Source organism: Trachinotus anak, unplaced genomic scaffold, assembly GCF_046630095.1.
Source record: "Trachinotus anak isolate AG129_WGS33_773 ecotype Australia unplaced genomic scaffold, CSIRO_AGI_Tana_v1 ptg000001l, whole genome shotgun sequence".
NCBI classification, from domain to species: Eukaryota; Metazoa; Chordata; class Actinopteri; order Carangiformes; family Carangidae; genus Trachinotus; species Trachinotus anak.
Window position 1 is genome coordinate 5433562 of NW_027273852.1, and position 16670 is coordinate 5450231.

General features: G+C 40.7%; 1 protein-coding gene across 1 annotated transcript; it reads left to right on the top strand.

Annotated features, from left to right (window-relative positions):
- The first annotated feature begins 330 nt into the window (after positions 1-330).
- asmt (acetylserotonin O-methyltransferase) lies at positions 331-16137 on the top strand. The gene is made up of 8 exons (XM_071506692.1): positions 331-581; positions 1437-1611; positions 1819-1948; positions 3346-3414; positions 6903-7021; positions 12617-12757; positions 14489-14611; positions 15734-16137. Exons 1-8 carry the CDS (start codon positions 480-482, stop codon positions 15949-15951), a joined length of 1077 nt encoding a protein of 358 aa, XP_071362793.1. The 5' UTR covers positions 331-479; the 3' UTR covers positions 15952-16137.
- Positions 16138-16670: the final 533 nt, after the last annotated feature.

Consider the following 16670-nt stretch of genomic DNA (forward strand, 5'->3'; position numbering starts at 1 on the left):
TCAGTGTAATCAGGCCATATGGAGAGGAGAGGGGCAGCACATCTTTCACAGGACGGATTCCCTCAAAGGTTTGGCCGTCCCACATTGTTGACCACATTTTGAGGTCATGAAAACTCTGTGGAAAACAGCTCTGGTATGAGAATGAGTGAAAGTCTCCATCTGAGTGGTAATGAACAAGGCAGCAGTGTATTGCCACAGACTTGTTTCTTTGTGTAACTCAGACCGAACCACTGCTCTAATCTGGGTTATCTGGCCGTAATCAGCTTAGCCCACTGCTACTCTCAGTGGTGCTGCTACTGCTGCTGGGTGGGCACTTTCTCTAGCTATAGACTGCTTTTGTCTTCACTGCCATTCAGAAATACACCTGTTGAAGAGTCTCAAGAGACAGACTTGAAGGGAGGCTTAGTTCACAGGTAGCAGATCTTGGAGACCCACAACACTCAGTAGTCTTTTTGGGGTGTCCTGTCTAAGCTGTGGCCATGGCTGAACGTCAAGAGATGATTTCAACTGAGGGGACACCTGCTGCAGACACATACCCCAGAAAAATACTGGAATATATGGAAGGATTCCTTATCTCAAAGGTAACATGCACATGTACTGTGGTCACACCTTCATGGGTCATATGGGCAGTTAGCCCACCTGTACTCACTATAATGTTACTGGCACAACAGACTTTTTTCAAAGCAGTAATATTGACTTGTCATAGCAGAAAGAGCACAGTTGTTACTAATGCCATTATCACTGGCCTCATTCTATTTAAGTGTCCAGGTAAACCGTGATGGTGTGACAGTGAGCCAGCATGAAGAATACCAGGACCCTGAAACTGAAGCAGATGAATGGAATCCAGCCATCATGAATTACTTTCATTTATTATACCTGTGCATTTCCTACTGTGACGTGTCAAGATTCCTGCTGTGAAAAAGGCCCATAGTGTACCCTTCTTAAGAGTTCACTAGATTGACTGATCCTATGACAGTATCAAAAAGATTAAAGCCACGAGGATGTGATTTTAAAAAAAGAAAGATACACAATATTATTTTTTTTTTCTTTACTTGTGCATTGTGGTGGATACATAATCATCATGTACACTGTAAAAGATTCTGCATGATGAAACTGTAATGGTCCAAATAGACAAGAAGTTGGAATCAAAACAGAAAGCTCAGGCACAATGTGCAGGACATGGTGAATGGTGAATGAATTCTGCTGTAGCTGTCGCCTCTGCTGTAGGGATCAGACCAAACCTCACATCATCCATCAATCTCTCTGTCTTAACTTGAGAATGATAGTCACCTACTGTCACTCCGCAGTGTATGATAAAAGGTTGCAATTGGAACAAATGATCTTCTGTGGAGAAGGGGCGCTGCAGATAGAACACTGTCTACTCTATTGTGATTCTACTCTACGCTCCGCTGTGTCTCCTCCTCTCTCTGACCCAGACAGTGTTCACGTCCTGCGAGCTTGGTGTGTTTGATGTGTTGCTGGGTGCAGGGCGCCCCCTGTCTGCAGAGGAGATCGGTCAGGCGGTGGGGGCCAGTCTGGATGGCACACAGAGGCTGCTGGCTGCCTGCACGGGCCTGCAGCTGCTGAACACACACCAGGACCAAGGACAAGGTCAGCATACACACACACACACGCACAGTTTTCGAGCTGCAAAGTCTTTCTACCACAACTGAACTCTGATAATGTTCTTACATTTTGTTGCAATGTTTTAATTTCATTGTGTCTGCTTGTCACATGTTAGAACACCTGCAGTCATTTATTCACGGTCACTCTCCTCCTGTTGATCTCCTCCCTCACCTCTACCACCGCCTGTTTCAGTGTTTTACAGTAACACAGAGCAGGCCAGTGTCTACCTGACGCGCTCCAGTCCTTTATCTCTCTTCCAGTCCATCCAGTACAGCTCCAGAACCATCTACCTCTGCTGGCACTACCTGACTGATGCTGTCAGGTCAGTACACAGAGCACAGTCAGTCCCCTGCCTGCAGTTTGGACACATTTCACACTAGAGAGAGTTTATTTAGTATTTATGTCGAGGATCCTGGTCCTGGCAGGTTGACTTTTTTATGCTTAATGGCATCTAACAACTTCATGATTGGAATTTTCTAAATACCTTGAATGTTTCAGATCAACACTTAACATAAATGCACTCGGTGATAGCTGTGGGTGACATCACAGTGTTTTTTATATGAGTGCATCTTTACCTTTTCCCTTGTCAACGATGTCAGACTACAGCTGCAACATTTTTTTAATACAATCTATAAATGTGTTGATTATTGTTTCAAATAATAGATTAATTCCTGGGTCTACAGAAAATAAGAAAATATTGAAAATGTTTTTTCCAATGTACAAATTTAGCTTTAATAATTAGAGTGATATAAAGAGCAAATTCTGAAATTTGAGAAGTGTAAAGAAGTCTGAGTGAAGTCTGAGAGAAATGGTGTCTGTCTAGCGCCTAAACCTGAGATACCCAAGAGATCTGAGAGATAAGTGCCATTTACAAATAACTGAGGTGTTTTCAAATTTCCTAAATTCACAGTGCTTTTTTATAAAAGTTAACAGACTACACTGATGTAATTTGACAGATTTGACTGGTTCCTCTTGGTTTAAATTGCCTTTGCAATTTATAGAGTATAAAATGATTTTGTGTTGAGCGTCTGTTAATCACAACAATACTGTTAAAACTTGGAGGCACAAAATGCTACAGAGGGAGGTAAACCAAAAGCATCGATAAACAAACCAATGGCTGCCATAACTAAGAAAACTCAACGCCACAGTAAAAGAAGTGATATTATTTGGTTAAGTGAACCAGCTAAGAGTAAAATCACACACAGTTTGGCAATGAGAAGCTGTCGACTGCAGGTATGAATCATAGCCTGAGGATGTGGATTCAGGTCCTGCTGTTTGAACAGTGTCTCAAGATGAATTTTGGTCTCATTGTTATGTCTGAGGGAGGACGGCCAGCAGCTCAAAGAGAGCATGACTGGATTCACTGTGGCTGACAAGTAAAGTCCATCTGTGAAAATGACTGAAAAAGAGACATCAGTAAATCTAAAGGATAAAGGCATCTCGATCTGAATTATTGATTCATTTGTGCAAGTTAGTGCACAATAGAAAAATATTTTGTGTATCTAATTAGACAGAGCATGAATGTGAATTCATGTTAAAACTATAGATCTTATTGATCCTGAAGTAAGACCATCAATGCCAAGATCCCAATTTTTGTACACTAGCCTAACAAATGCAAGGAGTGAAATATCATCAAACAATCATCCAGATATAATAAACATTTAGCACCATATCATGTGGTTGTTATATATACAGCATATATATTTTTTCATGTCCTAGAGAGGGAAGAAACCAGTATGAAAAGGCTTTTGGAGTCAGCTCTAAGGACCTGTTTGAAGCTCTCTACAGGTAAGAAACTGACATTGTTTTACACACACACACACACACACACACAAAAGATGAAACACATGCTCCGTCTCATTCACATTCCACCCCTGTCTCCATCTTAAGCTGGCCTGTCACTCTTTCCTCTCTTCCCCACCAAAAAAAAACTGACTCGTGGGATTCATTAGGAGGCAGGGGGTGTGTGATGGAGAGAGAGAGAGAGAAAGAGGAGATGGGCAGTGATGTGAGGAAGCTTGGGGCAGAGAGAGAGAGAGAGAGAGAGGGGCTACATCTGCCATTGTCCTTGAGGTCTTGTGTGTTTATAGTATCTAGTGCCCACAGTTTTAACGCTTCACTGATCTGCTGGTCAGCAGTTTTCAGGGGTCACACACTCAAAGTTTAACACTTTGTTTGCTAATAGGTTGTGATCCGCCTGCCTGAGGCACTGAACTGTAAAACACTGAAACGTGGTGGAATAACTTGCCCCTCCCTTCTTGTTTACATCATGGCATTATTTGCAGAACTATTGTACGCTGATGGAAGGAGAATGGAAGATGAAACATGAGTGCACATTGCCATTATTGTTTTACATCCGAAAAATAAAATGAGATGTACTGATACCAGTGTGAAGATGTATGAATTAGCCCAATCTGAGCATGCACCCCTCAGTAGAAGAGAAATGGATGTGATCTACCATGCATTTTGTTATCTCTGGAGTTTTACATTTCATGCAGTTTAGGTTTTTGTACAGTATATGGCTTGTGCATGTATTGCTGTATTTCTGTATTTGCCATTCTCATTTTTGTTCTTAAGTCTTTTTGAAAAGCAGCTGCTGATCTCACAGAAACCGCCTCATTAAAAAAAGATGCATGCAAAATGAGAATACTCAGAATATGAACCACGCACACATAATGTATCGCCCTTGTGCAGATGAATTTGCAATTCAGTTTTAATTGATTGAAAATGAAAATACCCTACAAGAAAAATTTCAGCACCTGCGCACAATTGATTTAATGTGGAGGAGCAGTTGTTTGTCCTCGCTGATTTCCCCTGTGAATACTGTGGGTAAATTAGCAGGGGGAAACAACCACTGAAGTCATTCACTGCTTTCTTGGAGCGCTGTAGCAGAAGTAGGATGAGTCGAAGCTGGCTGGATGAGTCAGACTCCTGTTTACTCATCGCCATTTAACAAGCCATGTACTGCACCTGAATAATTTACAGCCAGGGCACAACTACAACTTGGATTCTCATACTCCAGACATCAGAAAAGATTTGGAGTGAAAACTGGTAAGAGAGTGGATTTAGAGAGGTTTTGAGATTTCAAACAGATTCATGACATTGCATAGTAACAAATTTTATTCCTATGGATGAGCACTTATCGTTGTGGCTGATCCCTTTATTCTGGTCATGATACCTATGTTGTCCTATTGCTGTAAAGTGTGCGCTGTGTACTAATTTTCATAGCGTATTATTTAGGCAACTATTTTATGCTTACCGAAAATGATAAGATGTGCTTGGACAAATATCCATAAAACAGCTTTTTTTTTTTTTGTAAATATAGAAACTTTAAGCCAGTATGTTTAGAATTAAAACAATTGTCCACAGATCTGAGCCAGGAACAGCGATATGAATGAACTGAAAGTAGCTTTTGCCTTGGATTTCTCTACAAACAAAGAAAAAACGGTTTTTTAAATTGATGTTGTACTGTATTTTACTCTTTATCATAATTAGCTTATGAATTATTGCGTTATGGCCAAAAATGTGTTTAGTGAGGTGACAGTAACCTTGACCTTTGACCACAAAAATTAAATCACTTCATCCTTGAGTCCAAGTGAACATTTGTGGCAAATTCGAAAAGAGATCGAAGGGATTCCCTCAAGGCATCACAGAGATATCTTTTTCACAAAATGGGACGGGCACATGGAAACTGAGCCATTAAAATCATCATATTGTTCTTGTCCATATTGAACACATCATTCAAATATCCACAATGTAAGTGGAAAATATGTGAAGTATGTGAACCCCTCCATTAATGACATTAACAAAATCAAACTGAAGCCAGCAGTTATGAAAGTCCAATCAGTGGAACCAGATTGGAGGTGTGGGTTACAGCTTTAACTTAAATGCTCAAACATTTTGAGTTTGCTGCCCACAAGAAGCATCTACTGATGTGAAACATGTCTCACAAAAAGGAGATCTCAGAAGACTTACTGTCAAGAATTGTTGCTAGAAGGGCTACAAAGTCACCTCAAAGAGTTTAGATATCCATCAGCCCACGGACAAACTGTCTTTAAATGGAGATGATTCAGTTCTGTAGCTACTCTCCCTGGAAGTGGGCGCGCAGCTAAGATGACTCCTAAGGTTAAAAATACAAAGAAATTCTTAAAAGAATCATTGGAGCTGGTTGACATCCCTGTTCATGGGTCTACCGGGCACATGTCATGGAGCATGGCAGAAAAAAAAACGCACTGCCCACCTGAGGTTTGCTTGAACCCGGTGGAAACGCTGTGAAATCGACGTCGTGCCATTTTAAGAGGTTATGTTTCTGGTCACTCCTTTCTTCCACTGCTGATGAGAAGATGTAGAAGCCAAAGCACGAAGCCAGCAGTAAAACACAGAGCAGTGATCAGGCAGCCGTGAGCCATACGGTAACTCAGTCAGTAGAGAAATGACAGAGACTTGCAGTGTTGTTGAGGAGTGTTGAGGCCTGTGCAGACAAATCATAAACCATGTGATGCTGTTATGATGTACACAAGGACAGAGATGAGCCAGCGAAGCCTATTTTCCTCAATATGAATGGAGACAGGATGAGATAGTGTACACGCATATTTACTTCATCATGGACAAAAAGAGCTGCAGATGTTGTTGTGGGGGGCATTCAATAACTTGTGTTTAAAATGTTCTCTAAATTCAAGCTGACAGTCGGCTGTTTGGCCTCACAGTCATTTCATCTTTTCACTTCCAATGTAGTCAGAGTCTGAAGCCACAACAATGAGTCACTTTCAAAGTCCGTCTGGAGGTCAGTGTGCCATCTGAAGTTGCCTCATGTATAACAGGGCTGATTGGTTTGCTACAGGGAAGTTTGGATAAACAAAATCCAATGTTACAGAACAGAGTCTCTCTCTCTCCCTCTCTCTCTCTCTGTGTGTGTGTGTGTGTGTGAGAGCAGTCATGGCCGGGCAGAGTGTTGGTTGATGAGGTTTAGATTCCTCAGAGCAGCAGCAGTCACCACAGGCTATTCTATTCTGTTGCACCCTGCCTCTTTCTCTCTCTCTCTCTCGCTCTCTCTCTCTCTCTCACACACACACACACACACACATGATGCCTGCCCTCCTATACAAAGTTTCCTGTGGCAACACATGTTTGTCTATGTGTGTGTGTGTGTGAGCTTGTTTGTCTTACAGCTTACTTGTCTCAATACAGCGAGACATAAATGAAAGAGAGGACAAATGACTTACTGTTTCTTTCTTGTGTGTGTGTATGTGTGTGTGTGTGTGTGTGTGTGTGTGTAGGTCTGATGAGGAGATGGTGAAATTTATGCAGTTAATGAACTCCATTTGGAACATCTGTGGTAAAGACGTGGTCACAGCCTTTGACCTTTCGCCTTTCAAGGTCATCTGTGACCTTGGAGGTAAGTGTGTGTGTGTGTGTGTGTGTGTGTGTGTGTGTGTGCATGTATTTATCAAGTCATCGTATCTAATTTCCATAAGGTTGTGGGTTCACAGTCATTAACATTTAAAATTGTTTATGTCATGCTAACTGACAGCTGGGCCAGCCACACACACATATACAGTGTGTGTAAAAAAAAAAATAAAAAAAAAAGCACAACACACACCGTCAACTGTGACCTTTATAAGACTGCCCCCAGCCTCTGTGAGTTACTGAGTCTTTGTAAATCAGTCAACCTTCCCATCACACAAAACTCAAAGTCACCTCCACCTGGAGTTTCCCTTGTTATCCAGCCAGAGATCTCTAAGACTCACTGTGTCACTGTTACATTACTGTGTGTTTTTGAGAAAACACTTTACAGTACATAAATACACATGAAGCAATGATGTGAAATCTATATATTTTCTTTCAACACAGAAAAAATACAACAGTTTACAGACACTTAAGGACAACGCTCACTTTGTCACTAAATATCTGATATCATATATTGTTATATCTAAGAAAAAAAAGCCTAATATCTTCAGACAGTTTGAGCTTTGTGGTGTTTTAACCTCATGCCCTGGCCTCAAGAATGCGGATAAATTTGAAGATTCACAATTTTCTCTCCAACTCACATAACAACCTTTCCATACACAAAGCAGTACTAACCTGTGGCAGCTAACAAGTTCATCTTTCAGTTGCCCTCAACTGTCTGGTGCCATCACTGACCTTTTTAAACCTTGATCTCAATGGTCCAGGAATTATTGTTTATATCTTATACTCTGCGTATTGGTTTGAAATCTGGCACAGAAAGTCGTCTAAAAGCAGCTGGTTCCACAATCGTGGAGCAGCAACTGCAAAAGCTCTGTCACCTTTTAGTTTCAGTGGAAGAGATTTGATATCAGATCTAAGAGACCTAGGAGCTGAGTGCCAGTGAATAAGGTCTAGGTGGAAAGATGGGGAAGAGCTCTGTGCATACATGAAGGTAAAAAGGCAGCTTTTGTCACTGCTCTCTGTGTGTTCTGCTTGTCAAGTCAGGTTTATTTATAAAATGTCTTTGAACAGCATGTTCCTGACAAAATGCTTTACGCTGAGAGCAAATAGCACAATGGTACAAATGTGAGGAAAAAAAACAGAATGAACAAACACAATATGAACTCCACAATGTGAGGCAAGAGCGAAATGCGAAATGCAGCGACAAGCCAAGAACAGGGCAGGATCAAAAAGAAAAGATGAAAACGAATAGGAAAATGGTAAAAATTAATCTTCTGGTGTCATAAGAGTTTTCATCTCCTGCTGAAGACGTTCATGACATGAATAATAAGGGGAAAAAAAGCTTTTGTCAGAGAAATCTGAAAAATCTGTGCTGTCTCATTTAGTCTCATCCTGTGTTCTCAAGTGAAGTGAGCGCTGAACGTTGTTTCCACTTCTGTGCTCCTCAATCGGCCAAAGCTAGTATGTGATGAATGGCAATGTAGCAGTGATGTAAAAATTTAAGGATAAATGTGTAGTCTGTAGCTCTGTCCACACAAGACTATGCTCAGTGATAATCACTTTAACGTCAAAAACCTAGTTTTTATGTTTTGGAGAAGTTCCACTGTGTTAAATCAGTTTATAGGCATTAAATACACTCTAACCAAAAAGACAAAGAAAAAAAAAGACAACAGCATTCATCAGAAAGAAGAAGGCCAGGAAAATACATCTGTTTCATCAGCAGTTATTTCACTTAAACAGATGAGTCTCTATTTCTCTCAGTTTTAATGATTTCAAATTTACAGCATCTTCTTTGGTCTCAGTCAGGTTAGAAACAACATGTAGCTCACAGCACCAACACAAAGGCGACGTCCATAGGTGGCCACGTCCTGTGTGTGATACCTCAGCTGACCACACGGGGGAGCTGTGAAGCCACTAAAAGGACATCCGCACGCGTGTGAAGACATGCACACACATCCAGGACAGTCTTCCTGTCTTTTCTCTTCTTCTCTCTGTGACTTTCTCAGCATGGTGTTGTGTGTTCATGTTTATGCATGAGGTGCATCACCAAAAAAGTGTGTACAAGTGGACAGCAGGAGTGTGAAGGGCGTGACTGCAGTGTCCCATTAATACTTTGTCTCTCACACAGCATCTGTTGTGTCTATACACACCTGCTGCTCAGGTGTCCAGTCTGTCTGTATGTATGTCTGTCCAACTATCTGCCAACTGGCTGATGTTAATCCAATTCAGCTATCAGCCAGTCTGAGTCCACATTCAGAATATACTGAATATTATTTATTTGATGAAGGTGGTTTGCTCTGTACTAGCTATCTATCTACATTTATTTTAATGTGGCATTTAACCACATTCAGTTTAAAAATATATAATGAGCTTAAAGGTTACAGTGACTCTGAGGATATTCCTAGTTCTGAAGCATAATGTTTTTTAATGTAAACAACTATTTCCCGCTACATAATTTAAACACAGTCATGGAAAAATGTATCATTAATATAAGAAAATGTCAGAATACTACAACAGAAGAAAAGTCCAGATGTATGCAGCTGATTGTTATCATAGTAAGACCATATATGTATTAAAAGTAAAATGTACTTAAGTATTAAAATGTAAAGTATGATTCAGAAGAAGTGTCTCTTTTTAAGTGTTAGATATTAAGACCATTATTAGGTAGTTTAATCTACACTAATGCAACTGTTTTGCATTACTGTTAGTGAAATAATAATATTTGACCCTAAAGTGAAGCGCAAGACTACCAGAGGCCCACTACTAGAATCTCTACTCAAATACAAAAAGTAATTAATTAATTACTCTGCATTGATAAGCAAATATATACTAAACCAGAAATGTCTCTTGCAATCAACTCATGTGATCTAATGTTTTTAACAGCATCACAAAACTTTCCTGGGGCAAGGCTGGATTTGGTTCAAATGTTAAAAGAAGCTGTCTATGTATTTTGTCCCTTTAGTGAGATAATCCAGTGTTTTAGTGTTACACTTCCATAAAGTTGGGCGACCTGCAAGGGGCAGATTAGAAAATTATTATTATTATTATTGGTATTTTTAAATTGGTGTTTACTCCTCTGTGGTAAAATTCTTGGTGTTTCCAAGCTGAGATAACCCTGAAGGCATCATCAGGGGTTATTTTCTCAGACTTTATAAAGCCCCCTCTACAGCCACAGAGGACTCCATACAGATGTTTTCACAGGCTGAGCGGCCGCCATGTTGAGGCATCTTCATTGGTTCTTCTCCACTTGGACATATTGAATGCAGACATGGTTCACCAGTGTCCAGCTGATGACACAGTACTGATGGAGAACACAACCATGAGTCAAACAGAGTTACAGTAGAGTGAACATACAGACCTATATGAAAACAAAAATTTTACAAAACACCAGAAACACCAACACATACTTTTAGTGGTGCATTTTGATCAAACATAGGAAATCTTAGTTTTGCTTTGACAAAAGAGAGAGGAAAACGTAACAATGATACGACAGTAACAATCACAAACCTCCCATCAAAGGGTTTCATTAACAAACTGAGGCAGCAGGTAAGCTTGGGGTCTTGTGCAGTGTGTTTTGTGTTTGGTTTTGTTCCTCCTTGCTGCTCTTTGATTTTTATCCTCTGCCGACCTCTGTTTGATGTGAGAGCCAAGGAGTATCTGTGTGTGTGTGTGTGTGTGTGTGTGAGGATACAGACTGACAGAGTAGCAGAGGGTCATGTTAGGAGGAAGGCACTACAGGGCTAGACAGTTTGCCCTCTAAACAGACACACACACACAAACACACCAGTCCAAGTCTGGCTGGCTTTGTAGGTTTGTCAGAGTGAGATCCTTGGGTCCTGTATTCCACCTCACTGCCTCTCCATTACTCTGTCCCATTCATACATTCTTCATCTATCACCCTCTTCCTCCCAGTCTCTCTTTTTTCTCTCTATTACTATCTGTCATTTTTTCTCTCTCTCTGTTTTAAATTCACTTTGCTTCATGAAGCATAAACGACGATAATAATGCTGCCAAGGGATCAAGTCGAAAGTTTTTTATTTTCACATTAAATCCCAGTTTCTGCCCTTGCGTGTGTGTGTGTGTGTGTGTGTGTGTGTGTGTGTGTGTGTGTGTGTGTTCTTACGTTCATTTCAGTGCCTTATTTTCCACTCACATCATCAAGTCTGACCTCCACCCTACAACAAGTTACAGTTCTCTCTGTGAGGAAGAGTCATGGCCATGCTCGCAGCTCTGTGAGGCTGAACTAACATGTGCACATGATAATGCTCGTATGTAGCTGTTGAGCAGGGATAATGTTTATCATGTTCATTATTTTAGTTTAGCATTTTAGCGTGCTAAGATTTGGTCATTTGCGCTGAACGCATGGTGCAGCTGAGGTTGATGGACATGTCATGTTCTGCAGGTACAAACCAAAGTACAGGACAAAACTGAATTCTGCCCTACTGGTGGTGCTCGAGGAAAAGTGAAGGCATCACCAGGGTTATAACAATTCATCCTCTGAGGACCATAAAATGTCTGTACCACATTTTACTGCAATAACAACGATAGCTCTTGAGATATTTCAGTACAAATTTAAAATGTCTTGGTGGCGCTAGGATCGCCAGAGTCAGTAGCATCCATTCCCCAGCAACCATGAATGTTTGTTCATGGTGATCCAACCAACAGTTGTCAAGATATTTCAGTCTAGACCAAAGAAGATCCACCTGATATACAGGCCTTTGAGCCATAATGCTACCTTCGCTAGAAACAAGGATTTTAAAATGCATTAAAATGTGAACATTCATACCTGAATGCACATGAAATCGGTTTTAGCCAGATAATCAAATTGTGTGTGTGTGTGTGTGTGTGTGTGTGTGTGTGTGTGTCTGAGTGTGTGTGTGTACTATATCTTTGTGTTTGCTTATCCTTAGATTAGATTTCTTTGTAGGATTCCTAGACAGCAGCTCTGCTCTGTTTCTATATAAAGCGTCTGTCTCTCTGTCACTCTACATTCAGTTCATTTCACTCCAGCTTATTGGCATGAATGTTAGATGAACCATATTCCCAAAGCCGCCACATACAACTGAATACAAATCATGCAAATAAATAATGGGTACATACCTGAAAGCATCTGTTACGCTCGTGTGACTCTGTGTGTTGTGTGTGTGTTGTATGTGTGTACTTGTACTTGCTACATAGTAAGGACCAAAAAAAGTATTTTACTAACAGAGTGAGGACATTTTGGGAAAGTGAGGACATTTTGGCCAGTCCTCACTTTTTGAGACACCTTAAAATCACAATTTGAGGGTTAAGACTTGGTTTTAGAGTTATGGTTAGAATTAGGTTTAGGTTAAGGTTAGGGTTAGGCACTCAGTTGTGATGGTTAAGGTTAGGGTAAGGGGCTAGAGAATGCATTATGTCAATGAGAGTCCTCACAAAGATAGAAGTACAAGTATGTGTGTGTGTGTGTGTGTGTGTGTGTGTGTGTGTGTGTGTGTGAGTGAGTGAGTGAGTGATCCACGACCTTGTTAATAAAGACTTTGTGTATTCATTGTGCCGTAACTAAAAAGTAACTCTCCCTCGCTCTCACTCCCTCGCTCTCCAGGCTGCAGTGGAGCATTAGCCAAGCAGTGCACGTCAGCCTACCCAGAATGCACTGTGACGATCTTTGACCTCCCCAAGGTGGTGCGTATGTCGAGGGAACACTTTGTCAGCGAGGCTGACCAGAGGATAAGCTTCCATCAAGGTAACGTCATCACCAGGTGAAATCACTTGACATTTGTCGTAATTGTATACGGCCAGTACAAGTGCAGTTCCACACAAACACACACACACACACACACACACACACAGAAAGAGAGAGCGAGAGAGAGGAGAGAGAGAGAGAGAGAGAGAGAGAGAGAGAGAGAGAGAGAGAGAGAGAGAGAGAGAGAGTTGCATATCCATGACTTCAGAGGACATAACCTTAACCGTAACTACTACTTGCCTAACCCTAACCATTAACCTAACCTTGACCTAAACATAACCTTAACCTAACAGTAAAACAGAAGTTAAGTGACCTCTCAACTTGTGATCCCATGTCCTTCTAAAACTAATACACCGAAGACACAAACTGGCCAAACTAATTTCCTATACATCTGCCTGCGATCAGATCACAATGTGTATATGCTTTTGTGTTATTTGGCTGATATATTGTTATCAGATTTTCAGATTTTCCAAACCCCCAGAGGTCTGATCGGAATAAAAAATACACTGTAAATCAGACATTGATACATTGAACGAAATTGGACAGCTAAAGAACCTCTGTAATAAATGTGCTCTTGGATTTATGTCTTATGATCATTTCCGACACTATGCGTCATTTAGATTTATGAAAATTACTTCAAGCAAAAAGTGTTTGGTTGTGTTTTCTTGAGGAAGCATGAGTGTAGATCTGAGGTTCTGTGACATTTGAATCTCAGCTGAATTTTGTTTTTGGCATTGTTACAGTCTGTCCTTCCCTTAGAATCAACGCACACTGTGCACCCCCATTTTTAGTCAATACACAGTACAATCATGTCCAAATCTGCACTGAAAATGAAGGCGGAATAAGACGCCCTTGGTGCTGTCGCCTGTGTGTCGCCTCCATTGTCCCACTGAGCTGTTCCTGTTGGATTTAAGATGTTTACAAAGCTGTCAATTTATACCTCACGCCTCTCTTGTTGTGTTGGCTCTCCATACTGCAGCTCATGTGGAAAGAAAAGTTCACAGCGGCCTGCAATCTTGAAAACCTAGAGCCAAAATCAATTCCTGTCTCTCCTGCTGTTCTCATACCCACAATGGTGTTGAACGCCACGGGAACAGTCACATGGAAAACATGAAAAGTGAAATACACTCATTTGGAGTCTGCTTCTATCTTTATTTTTCTTTATTTTTTTCTTTCAATGATTCTGTGGGGTTTATTTCATATTAACTTAAAATATTGCAGTCATAGTTATGAATGACAATAAGCACATGGAACTGAGTGGGATACACATGTGCATTATACATTTTTATTTTATCATTACTAGTTATCCAGAAGCAGCAGCAGTGTTGTTTATTAATTGTCATGTGAAGTTAAACAAACAGGTTGTAACCAAACATCCCCAAAACATGTCTTTTCCGCGATAGCTAGCTCATCACTGAATGTTAGACAGCAGCTGGAAATATGCTGCAATCAGCTGTTAGGTCAGAAGCATTCAACATAATTTGATTGCAGCAGGCATCACCCCTTTATAGTAATTATGTTTGAGTATGTAAACCACTAATAGAATCACTGTCTTATTACTGGTGGGCTTGTCAGCAGAATTAAAAATGACATGAAATTATTGAATCAAATATAGCATCATCTTGTTGTGCATATGGGTGTGTGTGTGTGTGTGTGTGTGTGTGTGTGTGTGTGTGTGTGTGTGTGTGTGTGTGTGTGTGTGTGTGTGTGTGTGTATGTTTGTTTGTTTAGGAGACTTCTTCAAAGACCTCCTGCTAGAGGCTGACCTCTACATCCTTGCCAGAATCCTCCACGACTGGACAGACGAGCGATGCATAGAACTACTCAGTCGAATCTACAAAGCCTGCAAACCAGGTCTGTGTGTGTGTGTGTGTGTGTGTGTGTGTGTGTGTGTGTGTGTGTGTGTGTGTGTGTGTGTGTGTGTGTGTGTGTGTGTGTGTGTGTGTGTGTGTGTGTGTGTGTGTGTGTGTGTTGAGTGTGAAAGGGATGAGTACTTTTTCTCCTGCTTGAAATGAGATGGCAGATTGTATCCCACAAAGCAGCTGATCCCAGAAAAATCTGTCCTTCTGACTTTGATCAAAGACACACACACACACACACACACACACACACACACACACACACACACACACACACACACACACACACACACACACAGACAAAAAGACCTGATAATGTCTGCTGCTTTTGTGTGTGCGTGTATGTGTATGTGCATGCATGAGAGGAAGGAAGAAAGACATAAAAAAGCAGGGAAGCCTTGTTTTACTGGGCAGTGAATAGAACCGGTCGTAGTCACAGGTCAGAGTCACAGGACAGGCCTTTCTCACAGCACGCCTTTTGATATGGCAGGATTCACACAGGTGACACTAATGACATTAATTGCAGCAATGCAGCAATCAGCCGTGGTACGAGCTTCACCTGTGTTTGGCAATTCGGATGTTCAAAATGTCCGCTGTGAAAAAAAGGTCGATAGGAAGCTTCATCAATTCTGCTCAACAATGAAGTCATTAGCATAATAATACCATGATTGCATTACTGTTTCAAAATGACTAAATGAAATGATACAATATGTTTTTTTTTTGTCCTGCTATTTACACACAGTGCATATTCTGTAATCATGAAGCTGAGTTTGCTTGCTAGTGAAGCTTAAGCAGATGTGTGAGTGAGTGAATATGGCCCGACTTCCAGCAAAATTATGAAAGATTACTGCCTTGTCCCGTTAAGGTGATGATCAATTGATGGTAACCATATTATTTATTTATTTAGCGTTTAATTTATTCTTCGGCTACGAAACATTAACTGACTCGCTGCAGATACATTAGCTTAGTTGGCAATGTGTTCCAAGCCAGGATGCCTGTTGGATCAGATAGAAAAGCAAGAAACAAAGAAAGAGAAGAAAATGAAAAAAAAAAAAAAAGAGGGAGACGGGCTGAGAGAAATTAGCAACCAAAGCTGACCTTTTGGTCCATTCTGCAGGAGGCGCTGTGTTGCTGGTGGAGGCGTTGCTCCGCGAGGACGGCTCCGGCCCGCTGACAGTGCAGCTCTACTCCCTCAACATGCTGGTGCAGACGGAGGGTCGGGAGAGGACAGCCAGCCAGTACGCTGCCCTGCTGGGTGCTGCCGGCTTCACCAACATCCAGCACCGCCTCACTGGGAAAATTTATGATGCTGTGCTGGGAAACAAAGAGGTATAAGATCAAAAACCTAGGCTACTCATGTACCAGGACTGGAAGATTGCACCACATGAAACACTGTGTTACTGTTTGTGTATTCTTTTAGAATTTTGTTGTTTTTTTTTTATTTTCTTCTTCTTCAAAAAATGAATAAATAAATATATCAATAAATAAAGTGAAAAACACTGTTCACCCTGTACGACAACATTATATTCTTTGTCTTCTTTCATCTTGTTTAAGCTATATGATGCTAACAGTGTAAAATATTCAACAACAAGGCCAATTTTTATGGCTGCTCAATTCTGAATACTGTAGATTCTGAATCATTCTCTGTCATTATGCATTATCCCTGTAATTTAATTTAAAATACATTGGTTTTGGTATTTTTGGAAACATTATGATGGGTTTTGATTTGAATAATGCTTGGCCTCAAAACATCACTTAGTAATGTGTTCTACACTGGGTAAGATAACTAGACCTGTTCAGCTATCATGAACAACGTTAGTCAAAACAGAAAAAGGGGGGGGGAAATTCCACAAACAACAACTCAAAATAACTTGTGATGTGTATTCTCATTAAGCAACCGAATCAAAAGACAGCAGGCTTCTAATAGTGCTTAATAATCAGAGAAACGGATGGTTTTGTTTTGAAAACAGTTTGGGAGTGTCAAAATATGGCTCGTGACTGACCAGTTAGAAAGATTACCGGCCTATATTGGCAACCCTGATTAAATGTGGTGG

Coding starts and splice junctions, on each gene's coding strand:
- asmt (XM_071506692.1), top strand. CDS start 480: ATGGCTGAACGTCAAGAGATGATTTCAACTGAGGGGACACCTGCTGCA. Junction 582..1,436: donor AAGGATTCCTTATCTCAAAG/GTAACATGCACA, acceptor TCTCTGACCCAG/ACAGTGTTCACGTCCTGCGA. Junction 14,612..15,733: donor CTACAAAGCCTGCAAACCAG/GTCTGTGTGTGT, acceptor TCCATTCTGCAG/GAGGCGCTGTGTTGCTGGTG.